The following is an 18800-nucleotide window of genomic DNA, read 5'->3' on the forward strand; positions in this document are numbered from 1 at the left end:
GTCCACGTGTCCCTGTACTTTGGGCAAAATCTTCTGTAAACATAATTCTCTACCTGATGACAGGAACAGTAACGTGTCAGAAGGCTCTGTGGATATTTCATCTTTAAGAGGCTTCCTATGCAGAGATTGCTGTTTTTTCTGAACTGTCAACTTGAAACATCATAACTTGTTACTAGGTGTAGATGATAGGCAAAAATGCGGACGCGTTGCCACTTTGACATCAATTATCTAGACGGACTTGTTTACTGGGATTCAAGATTCCAGGAGACAAATACTGATTAAGAATCACTGGTCCCCAGTGAAGCAATAAACTCGTAAGCCAGTCCTCTTTAGAGACATGGACTTCCCTCATCACGAATTTAAAAGCACTGACTCAGTCTTTTATAGCAACTGCAAGGGTATAATGATTACACTGTTTGCATATACAGCAGAAATTGCAATTTCTTTGTTCCTGTTTGAATGTCCATAGCACCTTTACAGTGGGGAGGGATGGACTGCTCTCTGTAGGTCCCAGTACAGCAGAGACTGCAAGTGCAAACTGACTTGCTTTGCAGAATACAGAAACTGAAAAGTATGGTTATCTATGAGATGTGTGAAAGTGCTTTGCTGAGTGATAAAAACTTCCATCAAAAAGTGTTTTATACTTGTTCAGCAATAGTCAATATGCCACTGAAATTTTACTTTGAGCTTTTATAAATACTTATTATGTCAAGAGTTAAGCAAATATTAGTCCCTGTCTCTCTGTAATTTATGTCTTCATTTTTATCATAGTACTAATTTAATTTCATTTAGGTAAGATAACAGGTTAGAGAAGGGACTTTATAGCTTTATGCTTGCTTTGTTGAACAAAACATTAGTTAATTTTACATTTTAGCATTGATTAAACACAATTTTTCTATACTTGAGTTTGAACAGGAAAATGTGCTGTGCATTCACTTGTGTGAAAAGCTGCGGTGTGAATGGCTGTTTTTGTCTTTCCAGAACAAAATGAATTTGAAAACATGAATCTGTTTCACAAATTTATACACCTGAATATTAAAATGTCATTTTTTTCCTGTGTTCTTTTCTTTTAACTGTTGTTTTTTTCCAGTAAACACTGGTACACTGTTATGGTTTTAGGATGGTTTGACTGCCCAAGTTTTAAAATAACCACTGTTTCTTTTGTTCTTTATTTCTACACTCTTAGTGTCTATCAAATCGTTGTTGAGGAAGAGCGCCCACGGAGGACCAAAAAGACAACTGAAATCCTAAAGTGCTACCCAGTGCCCATTCATTTCCAGAATGCCTCACTCTTGAATTCCCAGTACTACTTTGCTGCAGAGATTCCAGCCAATGGTTTACTAGCTGCTCAGCCTTTTACTATTGGTGATAACAAAACCTACAGTGGTTTCTGGAATACTCCTCTTCTTCCTCATAAGAGCTACAGCATCTATTTCCAAGCTGCTAGCAGAGCCAATGGGGTAGGTCTTGCAACAGGCGTGATTTTATACAGTGTTTGTGTGTAAATAAATGATTGGCATCAAGCAGCAGGATGCCCAATTTAGTTGCTAATGAGAAAATGAAGTAACCATGAAATTTAACACACTGAGTTTAAAAAATAGCAGTTTTCCTAACACAGTATTGCTTAATGATTAAAGGTTACAGAAAAGAGGAGGGGTAAACCACACGTTTTGTCAGTAGTTAGCAGGCAAAGTATTATGTTACCATTCTGTCTTATTAGCTAAAAGCTGTCCAGTGACTGTGTTTGACTGGCTTTTTTTCTTCCTTTTTGGTTTTTTTCTTGCTTTGAGCAAGAAAGTGTTGTGATTTCTTCCGTTACATTTAAGCCAAACAAGATTGTGGGTTTTAGCACATCTGTCTTTGTGTGTCCGGTCCTGTTACCTTAGTTTGTAACATCTTGATCTCCCTTTTTCTCATTTGGTTGTCCTGACTGAATTAGAAATTGCTTTTTTTTTTTGGTCCCTTTCTGCAAACAAAGTAAAAGGAAAAAGAAGTAGATGGAACTGAAATGAAAAGTGTGTAAAAAGATCCTCACAAATCATGTTTCATCAGACTAATTCTTCCTGGAATTGTTTTTCATTTCCTGGACAGACCTACCCAGAGCCCTTCAATTCTTGATAAGCTTTGGCTGTCTGTGCTGACAGCCTGGAAATGTTTTCTGCCAGAAACCGTAATGCTCCCTCATTCACAGTGCACTGACAGTGCACAAATGTGAAACACCATTGATTATTTTTTCTTCCTAAAGTTGTCTAACATGATGCCTCAAACTATACTTTCTGTAAGAAAAAGAAAAATCTCCCAAGGTCATAATGTTGTCAGTTAAAAAGCTGAACACTTGCTTGTGCTCCTGTGAATATCTTTCACATTTTCTACTTTTAGAGGAATCTTAATTGAAATGTTTACATACCATACCCAAGAAGTGCTTGTCCATATTATGAAAGCACTTTGGAGTTAGCTAATAAGCAGTTAAATATGGAATGAGGCACATTCTGCTCTGACATTTTATCAGTACTTTTAAGAGTAGGATAATGGATGACTTTCTTTGTCTAGAAACACAAGATGTGACCTTTTCCCTCTTTGTTTGACACAGGAAACTAAAATCGACTGCGTCAGGGTAGCCACAAAAGGTATGTTTGGATTATATCATGTATTCTGTACTTCAGCTTGTTGACCTTCCCCTCACATGGTGTTTGGAAACTTCCAGAAGTGTTTATATTTCTAAAACAAATCACTAAACATATTGTAGAATTTTCATAGAATCGTTTGCATCCTTAGCTGAGATTTAGGAAATTTGCTTGTTTGTTTGTTTGTTTGTTTGTAATCATAAATTTATTAATTACTTCTGGTTGTCTGCTTGAACACATGGCTTTTAAAATATATTCTCTGGGTTTTTATATGATCTCACTTATATGTGTGTGTGTGTATATATATATATATATATATATATATATATGTATTTATATAGTAGAGTTGTAAAATTGCCAATTGCAGAGTACATACTGGCTGCTTATACATCCGTAGTGAAAAATTGCCCCTTACTTGTAAGCAATTACCTTCACTTAATTGCTGTATAAAAGAGAAGTGGAGATACCATGTTCTTCATTTTAATGAGACAGATCAGCTATATTTACTCATCTGTCAGCAGATGATACTACCATTTGTGAGACAAATATGTATAATTGAGATAGTACTGGCTATAGGTTTTGTCTCCAAATAGGGAAACATAAACATGTTGCTGATCTTTTATCTTTGGGGGCTAGATCTATCTGTGATTATCTTTGTAGTCTCACCTTACTAATACCTTTAGCTGGCCTGAGAAAGAAGTGATGGAATAGTACAATTGACTTGGAGATGGTGGTAGAGGAACAGGAAAGCACACGCTGCTGTGAGTAGGAACAAGTAATACCACGTGGCAGTTTGGCAAGAGCGTGAAACAAAAACCACTTCATCCCTATACCACTGCACCTTGCAGGAGATCATGCTTGTTTCTAATGACTCTCCCTAATGGAAGTGATTCCACCATGATTTCCTTTACATGGGGATTTCACCATTTCATCAGCACCTCTAAGTCTAAATGGGATGAGAATGTCATTACTTAAAAGTGACAGAAATGTTAGCATGAAGTTACGCTGTTGAAAGTTTGTATACTCCCTAATTTGACAAATACATTTTCATGCCTGTTTGAACTGATTCCCGGCTTCTTCTCTTTCCCAATCCAAAGGAAGTAGTTTTAATTTCAATATACTAACTGACTGCTTACTAAACCACAGAAATCTTTCTGAACTCAGAAATCAGAAGTATCTGAACTCAAGCCCAATATAATACAGATAAGAGTTTAACTCCAGATGCAAGTGAAATCCTGTATTGTTTTCAAGTAGCTTCAGAGATATCAGGGGTGAACTAGGGTACATCAGAAATCATAACAGATGATTAGAGGAATGGATTTTAAATTTTTTGAAGATTTGTATTCCTGATCACTAATGGATGTTCAACTATTTAAATTACTTGACTGACTGAAAATTTTTACTCTCATTTGAGAAGCGAGGGTAACTTTGTGGATTGGAATAGCTCCCATAGCAACAAGCTACTTTGAGCTAACCTATTTGGCAATGGAGATATGAGAAATGCAGCTTTTATTTTAATAAAATCTCCCTACATTCCTGTTTTGAAAGCATATTTCAGATTTTTTCATAATAAAATAATGTTAGATGTGAGGACTTTTTTTTTTAAACCAGAGGTAGCCTTGATGGTATTTTTAGTCTCTGGTGCAAAATTTTCTTGGGGGGCTTCAGTAAAGCACTGATTTTCATGATTTTAAACTGAATGCTTGTATTATATTTCTAATCTGTATTAATTTAAAAAGATTAAATGGGTACCATGACATATTTTAATATGATATTAAAAGTAGCTGTCTGCGCAGATGTTTTCCCTTTGGATCTAAATGAGATACTTAAGGGAAAAGCAGAATTCTGTGCCCTCTCTGGACCTCCCACATTTGCATTAGAAGAAAACAGCAAAAGTTCTCTGTGTTTGTAGGTCAGAAATCACTATACCTGCATTGGGACAAGACATAAAATTGTCCTTTTCCTATCTCCTCTCCTTCTGTTTAATCCCCATGAACAGCTCAGTACAGCTCAGTTTGTACCCCAGTAAGCAACGGCTGCTCTGACCACTTGGCCAGATTTCTTAGACTTGCACCATTTTCCACTGAGCTTTGACACTACAGTGTAGCTACTAGACAGTGAGCTACTTAAGCTCTATGTACTTGTTATGTCCATCTGTTTATGTGCTGGAGTGCTCCTGACAAATAAGATTTGGAACGCTCTCCAGTACCACATCTAGTTTTCACATACTAGTAACATTCCTGAAATATTCGTCATCTGGGCTTCTCTTATCTTCAGAAGTTCAAGTTCAGTGTTTTTAGAGCTAGAGGAAGTGCTTCAGGCAATTCATGTATAAAACTGGTGCAATCTTCTTTTGAATTAGGGTCTGATCCTGAAAATCACTTGCAGCTTTGTGTAGGCCATTGGAATCAGTAGACACACTGTGGATTTTACTATGTACGTGAGAAACCGTATGGTTTCACAGAATCACAGATTATTCTGAATTGCAAGGAATCATCGAATCCAGCTCTTAAGTGGGTGGCCTCTATGGCAATTGAACCCACAGCCTTGGTGTTCCTAGCACCATGCTCTGACCAGCTAGGCCCTAATCAAGTCAATCATGTACCTGCTTTTGCATAGAGAGAATAATCTCATTGACTACTTCACGACTGTTCCATCTCAAAGTAGAGTTGTGAGTATTTTACTGGATAAAGGCCTGTGCCATTCCTAGGATCAAGAGCCCTTCCTAGGATCCAGGTCACTCAAGGCAACTTTCAAGTTGCTCCACTGAGCCAGCTGATTGGCCAAGCCACCTCATTGTGGTTAGCCTGTTTGAAGTGTGCCCTGAGGATCAGTATGGGGATTCAGAACATGTCATGAGCAGAGCTATGCCACTTGCTTGTTATATTCCCTTTAATTATCTCACCTCCAGATAATAGAGTCGTTGGTGCCTTTAAGACCTTCTTAAGGCCACTAAGAGTCGGTTTTATCACTGTCCTGAAGTGTTGATTCCATGGCCCACCATGTAATCAACACTTTTTATTTTTTCGAAAAAATAAAAATACATAACTGTAATATAAACATAATGTTAATGTCCCAAATCAGCAAAACTGTTCTGTACCTTGAGTACCCTCTTCCCTCCCATTGATGTCAGCAGGAATAATGCACTGCCACGCATGTGCTCAACTGGCAGACATTAAACCTTGTTGCCGTATCAGAGACCACGTGCAGCAGATAGCTTATTATCATATTGACAGGTTTCCTGTTAGAAGAGTACAGCCTATCTCCAGAAGAGTGCAGCCTAATTCTGCTGGGTCAAATGCATGTCTGGGGTCAGTAGCTAGATAATACTTTCTCATTCCATCAAGTATATTTTAAACAACCTCAGTTTGTACCCTTTTAAAAAATGATCTTGTTTTATGACCATTACATTTTTACAAATGAAACCTCTGTTAAATGTGTTCTTTTAGAGATCATATAAAAATCCTGATTGCAGTGATTACAAGTATAAATTAGGATGAGAAATTTTGATTTTGTAGAGGTGAAAGTTCTCCTGCTGCTTCTGATGAAGTCAAAGGAAGCCTTTGCCAGTGACTTTGTTAGTAGAAGGATCTTACAGCGCGTTATTATGAGGTGGAGTCTCCTGATCTCAGTCTTCTGTAGAGAAAAGCTTCTGGGACCTCTGTGACTATTTGGTGTATATACAAATGGGGAGACTGCAGGGTTTCCACTCCCATTATTTTTGACAAGATAATTAAACAAACAAACAAACAAAAATCTGGAATAGCTTTTTGTACCAGTGGTAATAAAGGTTGTCATATATTGCTTGAAATATGGCTTTCATATTCCTACTCTTTCTTCAAGCTAAATGACTATAAAATCTCAACAGACTACGTTGAAAACATTCCAAAACTCCTCCAAGTTTATTATTATCAACTTTGTGGTGGTTTGTGATTTATATTAAGACTATATTTCCTGATATGACTTACAACACTGTCTGGAAAGAAACATCTTGATTATCTCCCAGGAATGCAGTTCTCAAGAGGGAGGCATCATTGTTCTAATTTTGCAATATTGGAAGGCTTTCATTAATTATGAGAGAGAAAAGGATATTATAATATTTTAAATCCAATAGCAACAGTACTCTAGAAGCTACTATCAACACTGCATTTCAGTGTTGCAGAGGGATATTTCCAAATATTATGCAGCAGCAGTTTTGAGTTTAATTGTCTGCAGATGGTAGATGATCTATTTTCCTCTCTCACTGCCACATTTCTAATAGCACCCAGGCTGTTCTATGTAAATGAGTGATCTTTCATATAATTTTGTCCTTAATTTTCCAATATTTTTTCTTTGCATCATTCTCCAGCTGCATCGTGTTGGATCTGACCTTTTAATTTTTTTAATATTCCTTAATATATATGTATCACAGCGTGCTTAACCATTTAAAGGCAATCATAGAACTGCTGGAAAACAAAGAAATAACAAATTTTATTAATGTGAGCCACAGTAACAGTTGTCTGTAGCAGGGAGTGGTTGTTATACCTGTCAGAAAAGTCTGGATATTTCAGGGTACAAACAAGGCAGGGTTTTCAGCTTTTTCTTGTGAACTTGAAACTCAGACCTGGGACAGTTACACACGTACCTAATAAAAGTGTGCCACCTCTCAGCGGTCATTCTCTGTATGCTGAACATTAAGTATATGGGTAGTGCATGCATTTTTAGAACAGTGACCCAAGTGGGTATGAGAAAAGTTAATTTTAACTAGCTCAAAAATGCTTTACATAAAAATTGTCTTTAAAAACTTGTAGGAAAAAATTGGTATTATGAAATATGAAAGTAAAAATGAAACTAGCTCAAATTACTTGGAGAAGTTGATGTTAGAGTACTCTGAATAATCAGCTTGTTTTCACTTAGAAAGCTTAGTACTGTGACTGGCAGAGCCAGAGTCTCCAGTTTGCTCAAATGCAGTGAATAATGTGCTTTGAGTCCTTTTCTTGAACAAAATTCACACGCGGCAGCTTATTAATTTGCAGAATAACCACACTAACAACTAGAGATGAAAAAGAACTTGTGGGAGTTTTTTGGTTTTCATTTGTGAAGTTCAGACAATAAACGACTGACCAAGATTCTTCTTGCTGGCCTAGCTTCAGTCTGGCTTTTCTTTCCCTCATGCATGCTGACCTGGAACTCTTCCTTTGCCTTAGCTGCGATAATCGTGACTCAGCTTACAACACCATACATTCGCATCGCCCCTGCTGCAGGCGACGACCAGCTAACAGGTCAGATGTTCAAGTACAGACAAGTCACCATGCCCATTCTGTCTCTTTTTCTTTGGCTCCTTTTCCCTGACAGTTTCTTCCTTCTCTGCTCATGAACAGTTTCCTGTGTTAAAAGTTCCTTTCTGTTTATAATTTTTTTTTCCTCAGCTCCATTAAATTCAGTGGTGTGCTTGGCGCCAAAACTCACACACACGTTACTGTTTGTATGACTCCGCTGCATGTGCCCATTGTGTGTGTGATCTGTGGAGTGTTCCTTCAAGCCTCATGTTGTAAAGAGATCTCGTCTTGCTCCATCCATAAATAAAATGAAAGTTTGCATGTAGATATATATCTGTATACCTGTTTATTTTTTTCTCTGTTATTAGATCAAGACACAAGAATTTCTAAATAATGGAGGCTCAAAAGTTTCATGTGCAAGTTAGGACAAAGATCTAGTAAAAGTGGATTCAGGGTTTTTTTCCTGCATAATGGTAGAAAGATCATGTTTTCTGGCAAAATTTCAGTATGAAAGAAATTAAAATAAAGAAATAGAAAAGATTCCTTTTTATTATGCCATACATGAGTTCTAGGATTAAAATATAACAACCTAGCATGTGACATATGAGAATGAGCAAGACTTAAGAATTTAAAATCTAATTTCAAAGTAAACTCAGTATTCTAGTGGAACCATTATTAGGCTGTATATGGCTTGAAGGATGGCTCAGAATGTGCTAGAAAACCTTTGCGAACCTGGGGAAGTGATTGATCTTGTCACTAAAGAAACCTGTGCCTAAAACCTTTCAGGGATTTGCAAACATTTTTATTTTCAAAGAGAACCAAAGAGCATTAAAAACTCTAGAACCAGAAGTGATGAAGTATCTAACGGGGGAAGTAAACCTAGTCCATCAGCTTTTAGCATATGATAAATCTTTGCCTTTTTGAGGAATGCTGTCAGTTCCTTGGGAAAGCACATTGTTACCTAAGAGACGAGTTCAGATGTCTGGTATCTGGATACTGCTACAGTAAATAAGAGGCAGTTAAATGATTCAGCTTAAGATAAGAGGATTAGTGACATGTCTGCTTTGGCTTTTAATTCTGGGGTATGTGTTATAATAACAAAGCTGAGTGGTCCATAATGCCCAAGTTACCTTGTCAATCAAGACAAAATTGCTACATGGTATACTTTTATTTTCTAATAATGTGTGAACTAACCAGAATAACATACTTACGATGCCATTAAGTAGCTTGTTCTTGTTACTGCTGCTTGGCAGAAGCTGTGTCTGCATACATATTTATACTTCAGTTAATTTTTACTTGACAATTCAAATAAAGCATTGAAGAGACAGGATCTCTTCCATATCCTTGAACTTCAAGTTTTGATTTCTTTATTACAGGATTCAAATAAGCTATATTTTTCCATATGGAGATTGAAATGTTTCTCTTCTCATGTTTTGGTTTTTTTATTTCAGTGCAAAACTGGGTAGCTGTAGGTAACACTGGAGACATGCCTGTTCCACAGGAGGATGACCACAGTACTTAACAGTGAGAGAAAAGAGATATAGCTAGCTGGCTTTAAAGAGATATGGATAGCTGGCTAACATAGGATTTATTTCATTGCTTTGTCACTGGTGGCATTAGCAGTCTGTGGTTGTCTGTAAGATCTGTGAAATTTGTTTCCTTTTTCTTGAAAAGAAAATAAAAATGTTCTACCAGAACCTAATTTTGTAGTGAAAAAGAACATATCAGATTATACCCGCCGACAGCATTTATAGCTATTTGTGAAATGTATTAGAAAGCCTTTGAAATACCTTCATCATCTTCCCACCCCCATCTTATGTTTGAAAGACTGTGCTCAAAAGGAAAGAAACATCTTCCTCCTCGTTTGCCACAACTGCAGTAGCAAGCAAAGAAACGTCGTACAGCCCACATGGTTGTCCCATGACAGCAAAAAGAATTCCTGTTTAGGGGTCCTTAGGGTAGACTTTTCAACTTCAGGGCACTACGGCAGTAATGGGATCTGCAGTACCCATGAGAAGCACAAAGGCTTTCTTAAAGGAGGTTTACAGAAGCTGGACCACACATGAGGGAGCTATAAGTGCTACACATTGTCCCCACATTTCTCTCCTATAATGTGGAAAGGATTTCCATGTAAAAGAATTTGTTTATGTGAAAGTACAGGGCTGCTTCTAACTGTAGTTACCACAAGCCCTACAGCTGTAACTGTTAAATGTCATTTAGCATTTTCTCTTCAGTGCTTTTTCCTCACTTCTTTGCTCTGAACCAAAGTAATTATGTTTGAGATCAAGAAATTACTTTCATCTTTTAACATTTGAGGAGATACATAAGCAGCAGTGGGAAGGTCAAGGATGGCATTTTCGGGTTTCTTTACATTGGAAGTTGATGCTTCTTGCATAATGAAAATTTAAAATCTTGGCTGCATTCCTGAATATCGTTACCAAATTTGAAAGGTCTTCCTCTTCACAAATATCATGATAATACAGCTCAGCTTTCAAGCCAATTCTGCTTGCACTCATTTCCTCCATCCTCATCATCGTCTTGCCTCTTACTGGTGCAGTTGATAAACTATGCATTATTAATTTCTCTTTGTCCTTCCTTTCTTCTTCCTTTTTCATATAAAAATAACAGGTCTTCCATTTAAAGGGTTACAGGATAGTTGCCCTAAATATTTTGACAGCCACTCTAGGTTGCCTTTGCAGCCCGTAGCAAAGAGAACTTTTCCTTGCGCTTAAATACTTAGAGTGTAGTTGTCCTTGAGTTATAGAATAAGATAACATAGTGTAAAAGCAACTGTATGATTTTGACTCTTGGAAGCCAAAACAGGGAAATCAGTGTTTAGTCAATACATAATTATCAGTGATTCACTAGTGTAGTAGCTAAGGAATTCAAATTTGGGGGATAGTGCCTAGCTTTCAGTGTTACCTTACAAAAAATAACTAACTTGAAATCTACTCAATCGACTCTGTCCTTCAACAGACAGAGAATATCTAATACCTTACACCTGTGTGCAAGGAAAAAAGATTATGTGTACATGAAGCATGGTAGTGCTCATGATACTGTCTCCATGTTTTCATAACTTACAATTGAAATCATGTAGAATGTTACCAGAAAACTTACCACATAAAACTGTGATTGTATAGTCTTAACTTCAAAGTTGAGTAAAAAGTCCATCTTTTTGAGAAATACTGAAATCATTTGCAGTTTGTTTCAGTATTTTGTAAGAGACACTTCATCTAATAGGTTTAAATTGGCCATATTTGGTATTCACTTGGCCCTCATATATTTTGTTCTCTGCATTCTGATAAAACAGCATGCTTGGAATCATGATTAGGGTGTTCATTCTGTCAGGCATTTACTTAATTGTTGAAATATGTCTGAGCTACTTGTATTTGAATTAAAGTATTTCCATTTGTGATTTAGTGGAGCAGCCACTACTTTGCTGGATATTATTAAGACTGATTTCCATAGAACGCCCTTTTTACGACCCATTGTAATTACATATCCAGCTGCAGGAGAGAGCTGTATTGTACATTCTTCATACATTAAATTCTTGGTACAAATCAAATGCAGCAAGATCTGTCAGAAGTTTTGTAAAGTAACTGTTACTTAATGATTGGGGAGTTTTTTGGGGTTTTTTTTGGTGAAAGATAGGGGCAAAAGCTTAAAACATAAATTAGTTTTGTCCTGCACACCTTAAGGTCTAGATGATCTCCATATTTTACAAAAAAGTTAAAAGCAGTCATGAAATAATCCTAGTAATTTTCTTCTCCCTTATGAAGTTAGCACCATAATAAAATATACCCATTTCTTAAGATGTGCATTCAGTACATAGCAAGATTTATTGCAGTGTTCTGGGTCACATTCTGTTCTCAGCCATTCCACTGTAACAGTGAAAAAAATAAACTGAAATCTTTGATTGATTAAATCGCAACTTCATGGAATTCTTTTTATGTCAAGGGATTTACTCCAGTTTTGTACTGCATTACTGAAACCACAGTTTGTTTATTAACACAAAAACCAACAGCATAAATTTGAGAAAGTGTGCTTTGCTATTTACCTCATGGTTTTGCTTTACAGTGCATCTGAGGTATAACAACATGAACTAGACAGACTTTCACATTCATTTTTTCTCCATCCTGGACCATGTAACATTGGTTTAGGTGTACTCTGACACTTGAAGTGCTATTTTGGGCAATGTAGAACCCACTATTTCCTAGTTGAGTCTTAATAACAAACCTATGTGCAGACATGTCTATCTTCAGGTTCAATACACTGTTTTAGAAGTTTATTCTTTTCTTGATACTTCTGGGCAACATTTGCATTAGTTGGAGTTGTGGATAGTTACCCAGAGGAGAATAAACACTGTTGTGCTGTAAAGTCTAAGCCATATTGCAGTGCCGTTGCAAGATAAGTGACAAGGAAAGCAGAATGAGAATGGATCTGACTTTCCAAAGTGAAATTCTAAGCCTGTTTTTATGTGATGGCCCCAACAATTGTTGTACCAATTGTTCAAGGATTCTGGTCCTCTTCTCATCTGGGCAGAATGAAAAACAAGGAAATGTTCCTACTTTCTGCAGCACTGACTGAATGCATTTCAATGGGCTGAAGTGTCACTTGTGATTTATTGCCCATTTTTGTTCTTTTATGTGTTATATTTGTCATTTTTGCAGTGACAGTTTCATCTATAAAACAGTATAGTTACAAGAAAATGTTAAGAGGATACAGGAGTGCCGTGGGAGTTGCTGTTTCCTTTTCTTCCTTTTATTTCCCCTAGTATGTTACAGAGTCAAATGCCAGGTTTTCTGTAAGACAATGCAGCCAAAGCATCTAAGCTTTTTAGCATAAGTTCATTTTCCACAGAGCAACTGAAGAAGAGCTGAAGTTAAACAATAAGACAAAGAAGGCCTAAAATAATGCTAATAACATTTCCCAAATGGTGAACTAACCCATAATACAAATACAAGCCATTGCTATCTGTACACAATAAAGAGCCCAACTTGATTAGAAGTCAGTTATCAGTGTGATTATATTAGTTTTATTAAATACTCCACTTCTTGTTTAAAAATAATAGTTCCCTTAATGTTCTCTGGAATTGGGGCCTTTCCAACTCCCATGCTTAAGTAGAAGAATAGGGAGGAGAAACTGCAGAGTCATATCAGCCGTTTTCCTCTGGCTGTTGATGCTTCTGGCTGGCCAAGAGGGTGGGGCTTTTTCAGCTGTCCTGGCACTGCATCACCACAGCCACTGTGTTACAGACCTGGGACAGGAACAGCTGGAGAAGAAAATATCAACCTTTCCCTACCCTTTAGGAAGGACAAGTAGCCTAATTAGGTGTGTTTTCCACTATAGAAACAGTTTGTTTCTGATTCAGGGCAGTCAAAAAGGTTGCTGCCACAGAAGTAGTAGTCAGTCATTGCAGGAGCTGTGTTACATCCCCCAAGTACAAAACCAATCTGGAAGTTTGAGTATTCCAGTTCATACCTGAGAGAAAAATATGATTCCAGGTGTCTAATATCTCCTTTATGATGAGAGTCATCCAAATTTAAGCCACTAAAGATGTGTCTGTTTGGTTCATCCTAGTTTGAAAAATAATCTGTTCTCTTAGTAATGTGTAATCTTCATGTCAGAATATCTGTGAGGCTATTTGAGATTGGGCTGGGAGGAGAGGGAGCTTTTCTTAATCACATTACAGAGAATGGAAGCATAAAACCCAGTCATGAAAGTAATTATATTAATGAAATGACCAGGATAAATTCTTAACAAACAGAAGCAATCTCTTTCATCTGTTTAGTACTGGTTCTGGTCAGTATCACACCTACTTCAAAATGTTTTAACATCAGCAACATAGAGAGAACAGAAAACCTGAAACAACGCAAAAATAACAGTAGGTAATTTTTAGAGCATAGCTGTCATATAGTGTGTTACTTCATTTCTGTATTAAAAAAATATGCCTCTGATTTTTACATTTGAAACAGAGTTTTGTATGTATCACAATGAAAAATTAAGGAGAGACAAGGGAAGACAAAGAAACTCAGAGATATAAGTAGCAGCTAAAAAACCCTGTGAATTTCAGTGTTTCCCATCTGTAGTTTTTTACTGTATTCATAAAATGCTAAGCAATTTGAATTTTAACTTGAAATAAAATGTGGGTTAAATAATCTGTAGTTCTTTGAGTCTGCAAATCTGGTGTTTGTAGCACTGGAGAGTTTGACAAATGTTTAAGGCAATATTGTGTGGATTGCCTCTGTTTTAATGTACAGGTGAGCATTCAGATGTGTTACAGTTAAACAGAGTAATGCAGCAAAGAGGAGAGTAATACTGTCAACTTTAAGCAAAAGTTACAGAACATACTGTCTTGGGCAAAATAATGTTTCAGCAATTCACTCAGTTTAGTTTCATTGAAATAGCTCAAATCTGAATAAGTATCTAAGCTACATTTGTCTGTTTGGAGTAACAACAATTCAGCACTGTGCAAGCCATAACTGCAGTTATTGATGAGTTTTTTTCTTCAGACAATATATTGAAAATGTTCTTTTCCTGCACTAATGGGAGTTTGACTGCAAGAACCAATGATTTTAGAGCTCTGAGAAAGGTACTCAGGTGTATCTGTGCATTTTCAAGTCTTCATATTTCAAAAATTTTGAATATTCATTTCCTTCCCTTCCTCTGATTTTCTGTCAGTGCTGAGCACTAAGAAGTTTTTGTATACATAGAAAATTCCCGTTCAAATGAAAGTTGAATCACAGTTTTCCATAAAAGTGAACAGAAGTTGGTGTCTTGCATGGTTTTAAACTGTCAAGAGGGGAACTGTCAGGTTCTGTTTAAACTTTTGAATTCACATTGGAAGTACAAAGTGAAAAATAGAGGAGAAATAGTAAATTCTAATTGCTCAGAAGCAAACAAAGTATTCTATAAACCTTTTTGAAGCAAAATAGTTGCACTTTTCAGCATGCTGTTATGGAATTAGACTGCTTCTGGTTATGAGTAAATGTGTCAATAATTAAAAGCGAAAAGAGCTGATTATAAAAAGGACTGTTCAAGGCATTCATAATCAAGTAGGGCAAGTGGAGATTTTCCTTTAACCCCTAAAACCTCCAGGAAATAAATGAAAACCAAAATGTAAATGAGCGATAACTCTTCAGAGGAGGCCTAGTCTATTCTTGTCCCTGTACTGGAATATTGGTGCATTCAACATTATTTTGGTCTCAATAGGTTTTTTTATTGGCAATGCTATAAAAATTTCTGAAATGTGAACAAAAGAACTGCTACACTGTATTGGCACAAAGACAGATTTAGAATTCTGTGGAATTATATTTCCTTTGTTGTGCTGATTCTGCTTTCCGGTTCCTCTATCTGACCTTCCTGTCCCAAAAGAGTGTTGACTCTGAAATGCTTTAAAAGAAAAAAAGTTTTGAGTCTTTATTCCTACTTTTTATAAATTTATCACAAGCATATTTTTCTATTTTCTATTTCTTCATTACATGTATAATTCCATTTACTTGTTAGTAGAATGAACTAGGTTCATTCTATGTTATGTTTTCTTCCAGGAAAATGTGTGTGTGGTGAAAAATGAGAAGTAAATTCCAAGCGTGATTGTTTTTGAAGGATTTCTGAAGAATCCTTCATAAGGATTGCAGTGTGAAGGGAGCTTGGTAGGGGAATGCGCCAGGAATGTCAGCCGCATCTCTGAGCCAGTGGCAGCACAGGCCAGGACAGCCATGAGTGTTCAGACCTCCCACAGGGATACCTATTCTGCATTACCCTCAGCCCCTCTCCTACTTATGGCAAAGTAACCAAGCCTTCACTGACTTTCCATTTGGAGCTCTTCCTTTGTGTTCCTCTGCTCAAGTCCTTGGCTGACAGCGAGATCAGAAGATGGTACCTCGCTCCGCTACTTCTTACCCATAGCTTCAGGTTGCTTTGTTCCCATGCTGGATGTGATCCCTTGCATTCAGAGATGGAAAATAAAACAGGTGTGTTTGTCCAGGCTAAAAGCATCTACTTTTGTAGCTGAGTTTCACCCTGAGTAGGTCAGCTGCAGAAACATTACTGTGATCTGATTTCACATCTTCCCTACTTGGTAGAAGCCAGTTGAGTACTAGAAAACCGCATTTTATCTCCCTTAAAGAGGGCAGAGTCCTCTTCAGTCTTCAAATCCACACTTTTCTGTTTCTAGAAAACAGCTGAAATAAATTCTTAGTGGTGTTGGGTATGTTTTGTCATGTCTCATTATACTTTCAGGAGAAGATTTAGTGTTGAAAGAAAGCATTGGAGTCAACAAGAGGTCTCCTTCAGAAATAGGTGAAAGTCACATACATTTGGTGGGCCTGAGGGTAAATTGTCCACTTCTTCTGGAGGGATGGCCTGAAAGTGGTACTGACTTGCTTAGAAAATGTGTTAGGTATGGACAGGATCAATCCAGACTGCTTTCATTTCCTTAGAGCTAATTTGAGAGAGTTTTTCTTCTACCATGAGTACTGTTGATTTGAGGTTGTATAGAGAACCATTTAAGCAAATGTTTCAGGTCTAAAGGCTGCCCTTATTGTACATTATGTACCTCTATGACTTCTTGTTCACAAAAGTCAGGGCTATAAGATGCAATTGCACTTCCAATGGCTGCAAGTGGGACATCTTCACAGAGCATCAGCTGGGAGCAAGCCCTACATTCAAAACCTGCTGTTTCAGCTCTTGTTGGTGCTTCTGTTCTCAGACCTCATCCTTATTCAGTATCATACCTACATGCATACAGCTAATATGATGCAAATATATTCTCATTACTCCTCAGTCAACCTTGATTAGAAATGTGTGTCTCATCATACTGGTCATTGTTATGTTTGTGTAGTCACAAAGTTGGTAAAGAAGCCCAGTTTTATCTTTCCACAGAAGTCAGGAGGATTTCAACTTTTATTTCAGTGGTGGGAGCTGTTTTCAGATATGCTGCCATGGCTTTTCCATTTGTTGGCATGGAGGTCTGTAATGTGTTCTATTGTGGGTGCTTCTTTGGCCACACATAGTGAGTACTTATAAATATGTAACAATCCTTTTTTTACTTCAAAAAATAGACTAAAGTGTGTGGAAGTACTCTTTAGGGCCATTTGAAAGCTTAAGGTTCCAAGGATGATATTTTTTTTCCTTAGTAAATTATTTATTTCCAAGAAGGAGATACACTGTGTCTGTATATTTGAGACTTGTTAATAATTTCTGGTTATGCTACAGCTATTGAGTGCGATTTAAACATCCCTTAATGATCTCAATGCTGTTAAAGTGTGAGGGATTATGCTTTTTTCAAATGAATGAGGGCTTCCAACTTCTTGGGTGCCCACAAGAGAGGAAAATTTTTATGAATTTTAATTATTTAAGTTTCTTTGCTTAAAAGAAAAAGGCAGAGAGGAGCTAGCAGAAAGGATGGTGGCTTTGTTTCAAAGGAGAAATGAGCTATTTATCAACACTTGCTTGCTTAAGTTTTTAAAAAAAAAAACACAGTCTCCAGAAAAAATCCAGTCTAAATAGTCTGGATTAAAATCCTGTTAAAAATAGATTGTGATGAGACCAATAGATTGTGATGAGACCAAAAGTCAAACTGGGAACCTCATTTGTTTTAGGCATCTTTTGTAGAGAATGTTGTTATTCCTGACAACCAGAAATGCAGATGTTTAACCAAAATAGTCTTTCTGCTCACATACATGAACATGAATCATCCACCAGTGAGAGACACAGTTCATGTGATAGTCATTTAAATGAATCAAATTCATCAGTGAAATAGTTCTTTGCATGTCTTTTCATGCAGTTCTTTGTCACTTATATTTACATTTTCCTAAAGAATATCACAAACAAAATTAATAATTCATAACCATTGTTACACAGCAGAGCCTTATTTTGATACTCCCTCCTTACCACAGACCTTCTAACAAGTCTGTATTTTCCTGTATTTAAAAAATACCAAATAAAAAATATACCAAATCAACATGGAAAATACAGAAACCTTTTTCTGGGTAAAGAGGATCTGTACACAGCAATATGTACTGTGATGATGATCATAATTGCAAAGAAAATACCCTCCTGCTAAAATATAAGTGCTGCTTGCCCTCCTTTCCAAATTTCAAAAAAATAGGAGGGAAAGTCAGATATGTTGATTTCAACACTTAAATGACTCCTGTGCTTAGCAAAATAGAGTGAAAACATTGTCTCTGACATGTAGAAAAAGTAGAAAAAGCATTTCCAAGAGAAACCAGGAACAGAAAGGAATATTGTAAAAAGAAAGTAAACAGACCTTACTCTTTCCACATTTCCAAAAGTAATATATTCAAGACATGGGCTAGAGAGAAAACTGAAAAATGCTGATCAAAACCACCTTCTGGCACGAAGTGTACCCTGCCCAACAGCACCTCATAACTTCTACCATATGGACAAAAACCTGCAGTTTTGGAGGAGAGCAAGGAGCAATGATTGGAAAGCTAACAATAAGGATGGCAAGGGAGAACTCACTCTCCTTGCTGGAGTTCTACCAGGAGTAATAGAACAAAGACTTCGTTAGCAGAATACGTGCTGGCTAGCAGATGAGGACTGAATGCCAGTCACTTACAGTATAAACAGAAGAGCCAGGGTTGTAATTCATTTCATCTACAGATCTGTATGTGTTTTGGGTCTTCTCCAAGACCCAAATCCTGGCATCTGGAATGAACTTGAAAGCGTGTCAGACTGGCTTTTCCCTCACGGCATCAGTAATGCTGCTGCTGCAGATTTATAAATAAGGGTACCATTTTTTGCAGTCATGGGTGAGATGAAGGGAGAAATGGTGTTTCTGGAGGAAACAGGACATTTTGCACTGCTGCCCTGCTGCATTGTGTTTTGTGATTAAGGTTTGTCATTGGTTTTCCTGTTGGTCATTTGACATTTACAAGGACCTACCTCTGTGAAG

At 37.0% G+C, this 18800-nt stretch overlaps 1 protein-coding gene across 10 annotated transcripts in view; it reads left to right on the forward strand.

The window, feature by feature from the left end:
- PTPRM (protein tyrosine phosphatase receptor type M) overlaps positions 1-18800 on the forward strand; it is a 437545-nt gene that overhangs the window by 259956 nt on the left and 158789 nt on the right. For 4 of the 10 annotated variants that reach the window (XM_084219928.1, XM_084219932.1, XM_084219926.1 and 1 more), the window contains exons 12-14: positions 1187-1460; positions 2591-2627; positions 7751-7885. In XM_084219928.1, the coding sequence (XP_084076054.1) occupies positions 1187-1460; positions 2591-2627; positions 7751-7885 (446 nt within the window). The remainder of the gene's footprint in view (positions 1-1186; positions 1461-2590; positions 2628-7750; positions 7886-18800) is intronic. The other 6 variants (XM_084219930.1, XM_084219931.1, XM_084219933.1 and 3 more) reach the window with 2 other exon arrangements.

Source organism: Fringilla coelebs (assembly GCF_963513975.1).
Source record: "Fringilla coelebs genome assembly, chromosome: 1".
In the NCBI taxonomy this organism is placed as follows: Eukaryota; Metazoa; Chordata; class Aves; order Passeriformes; family Fringillidae; genus Fringilla; species Fringilla coelebs.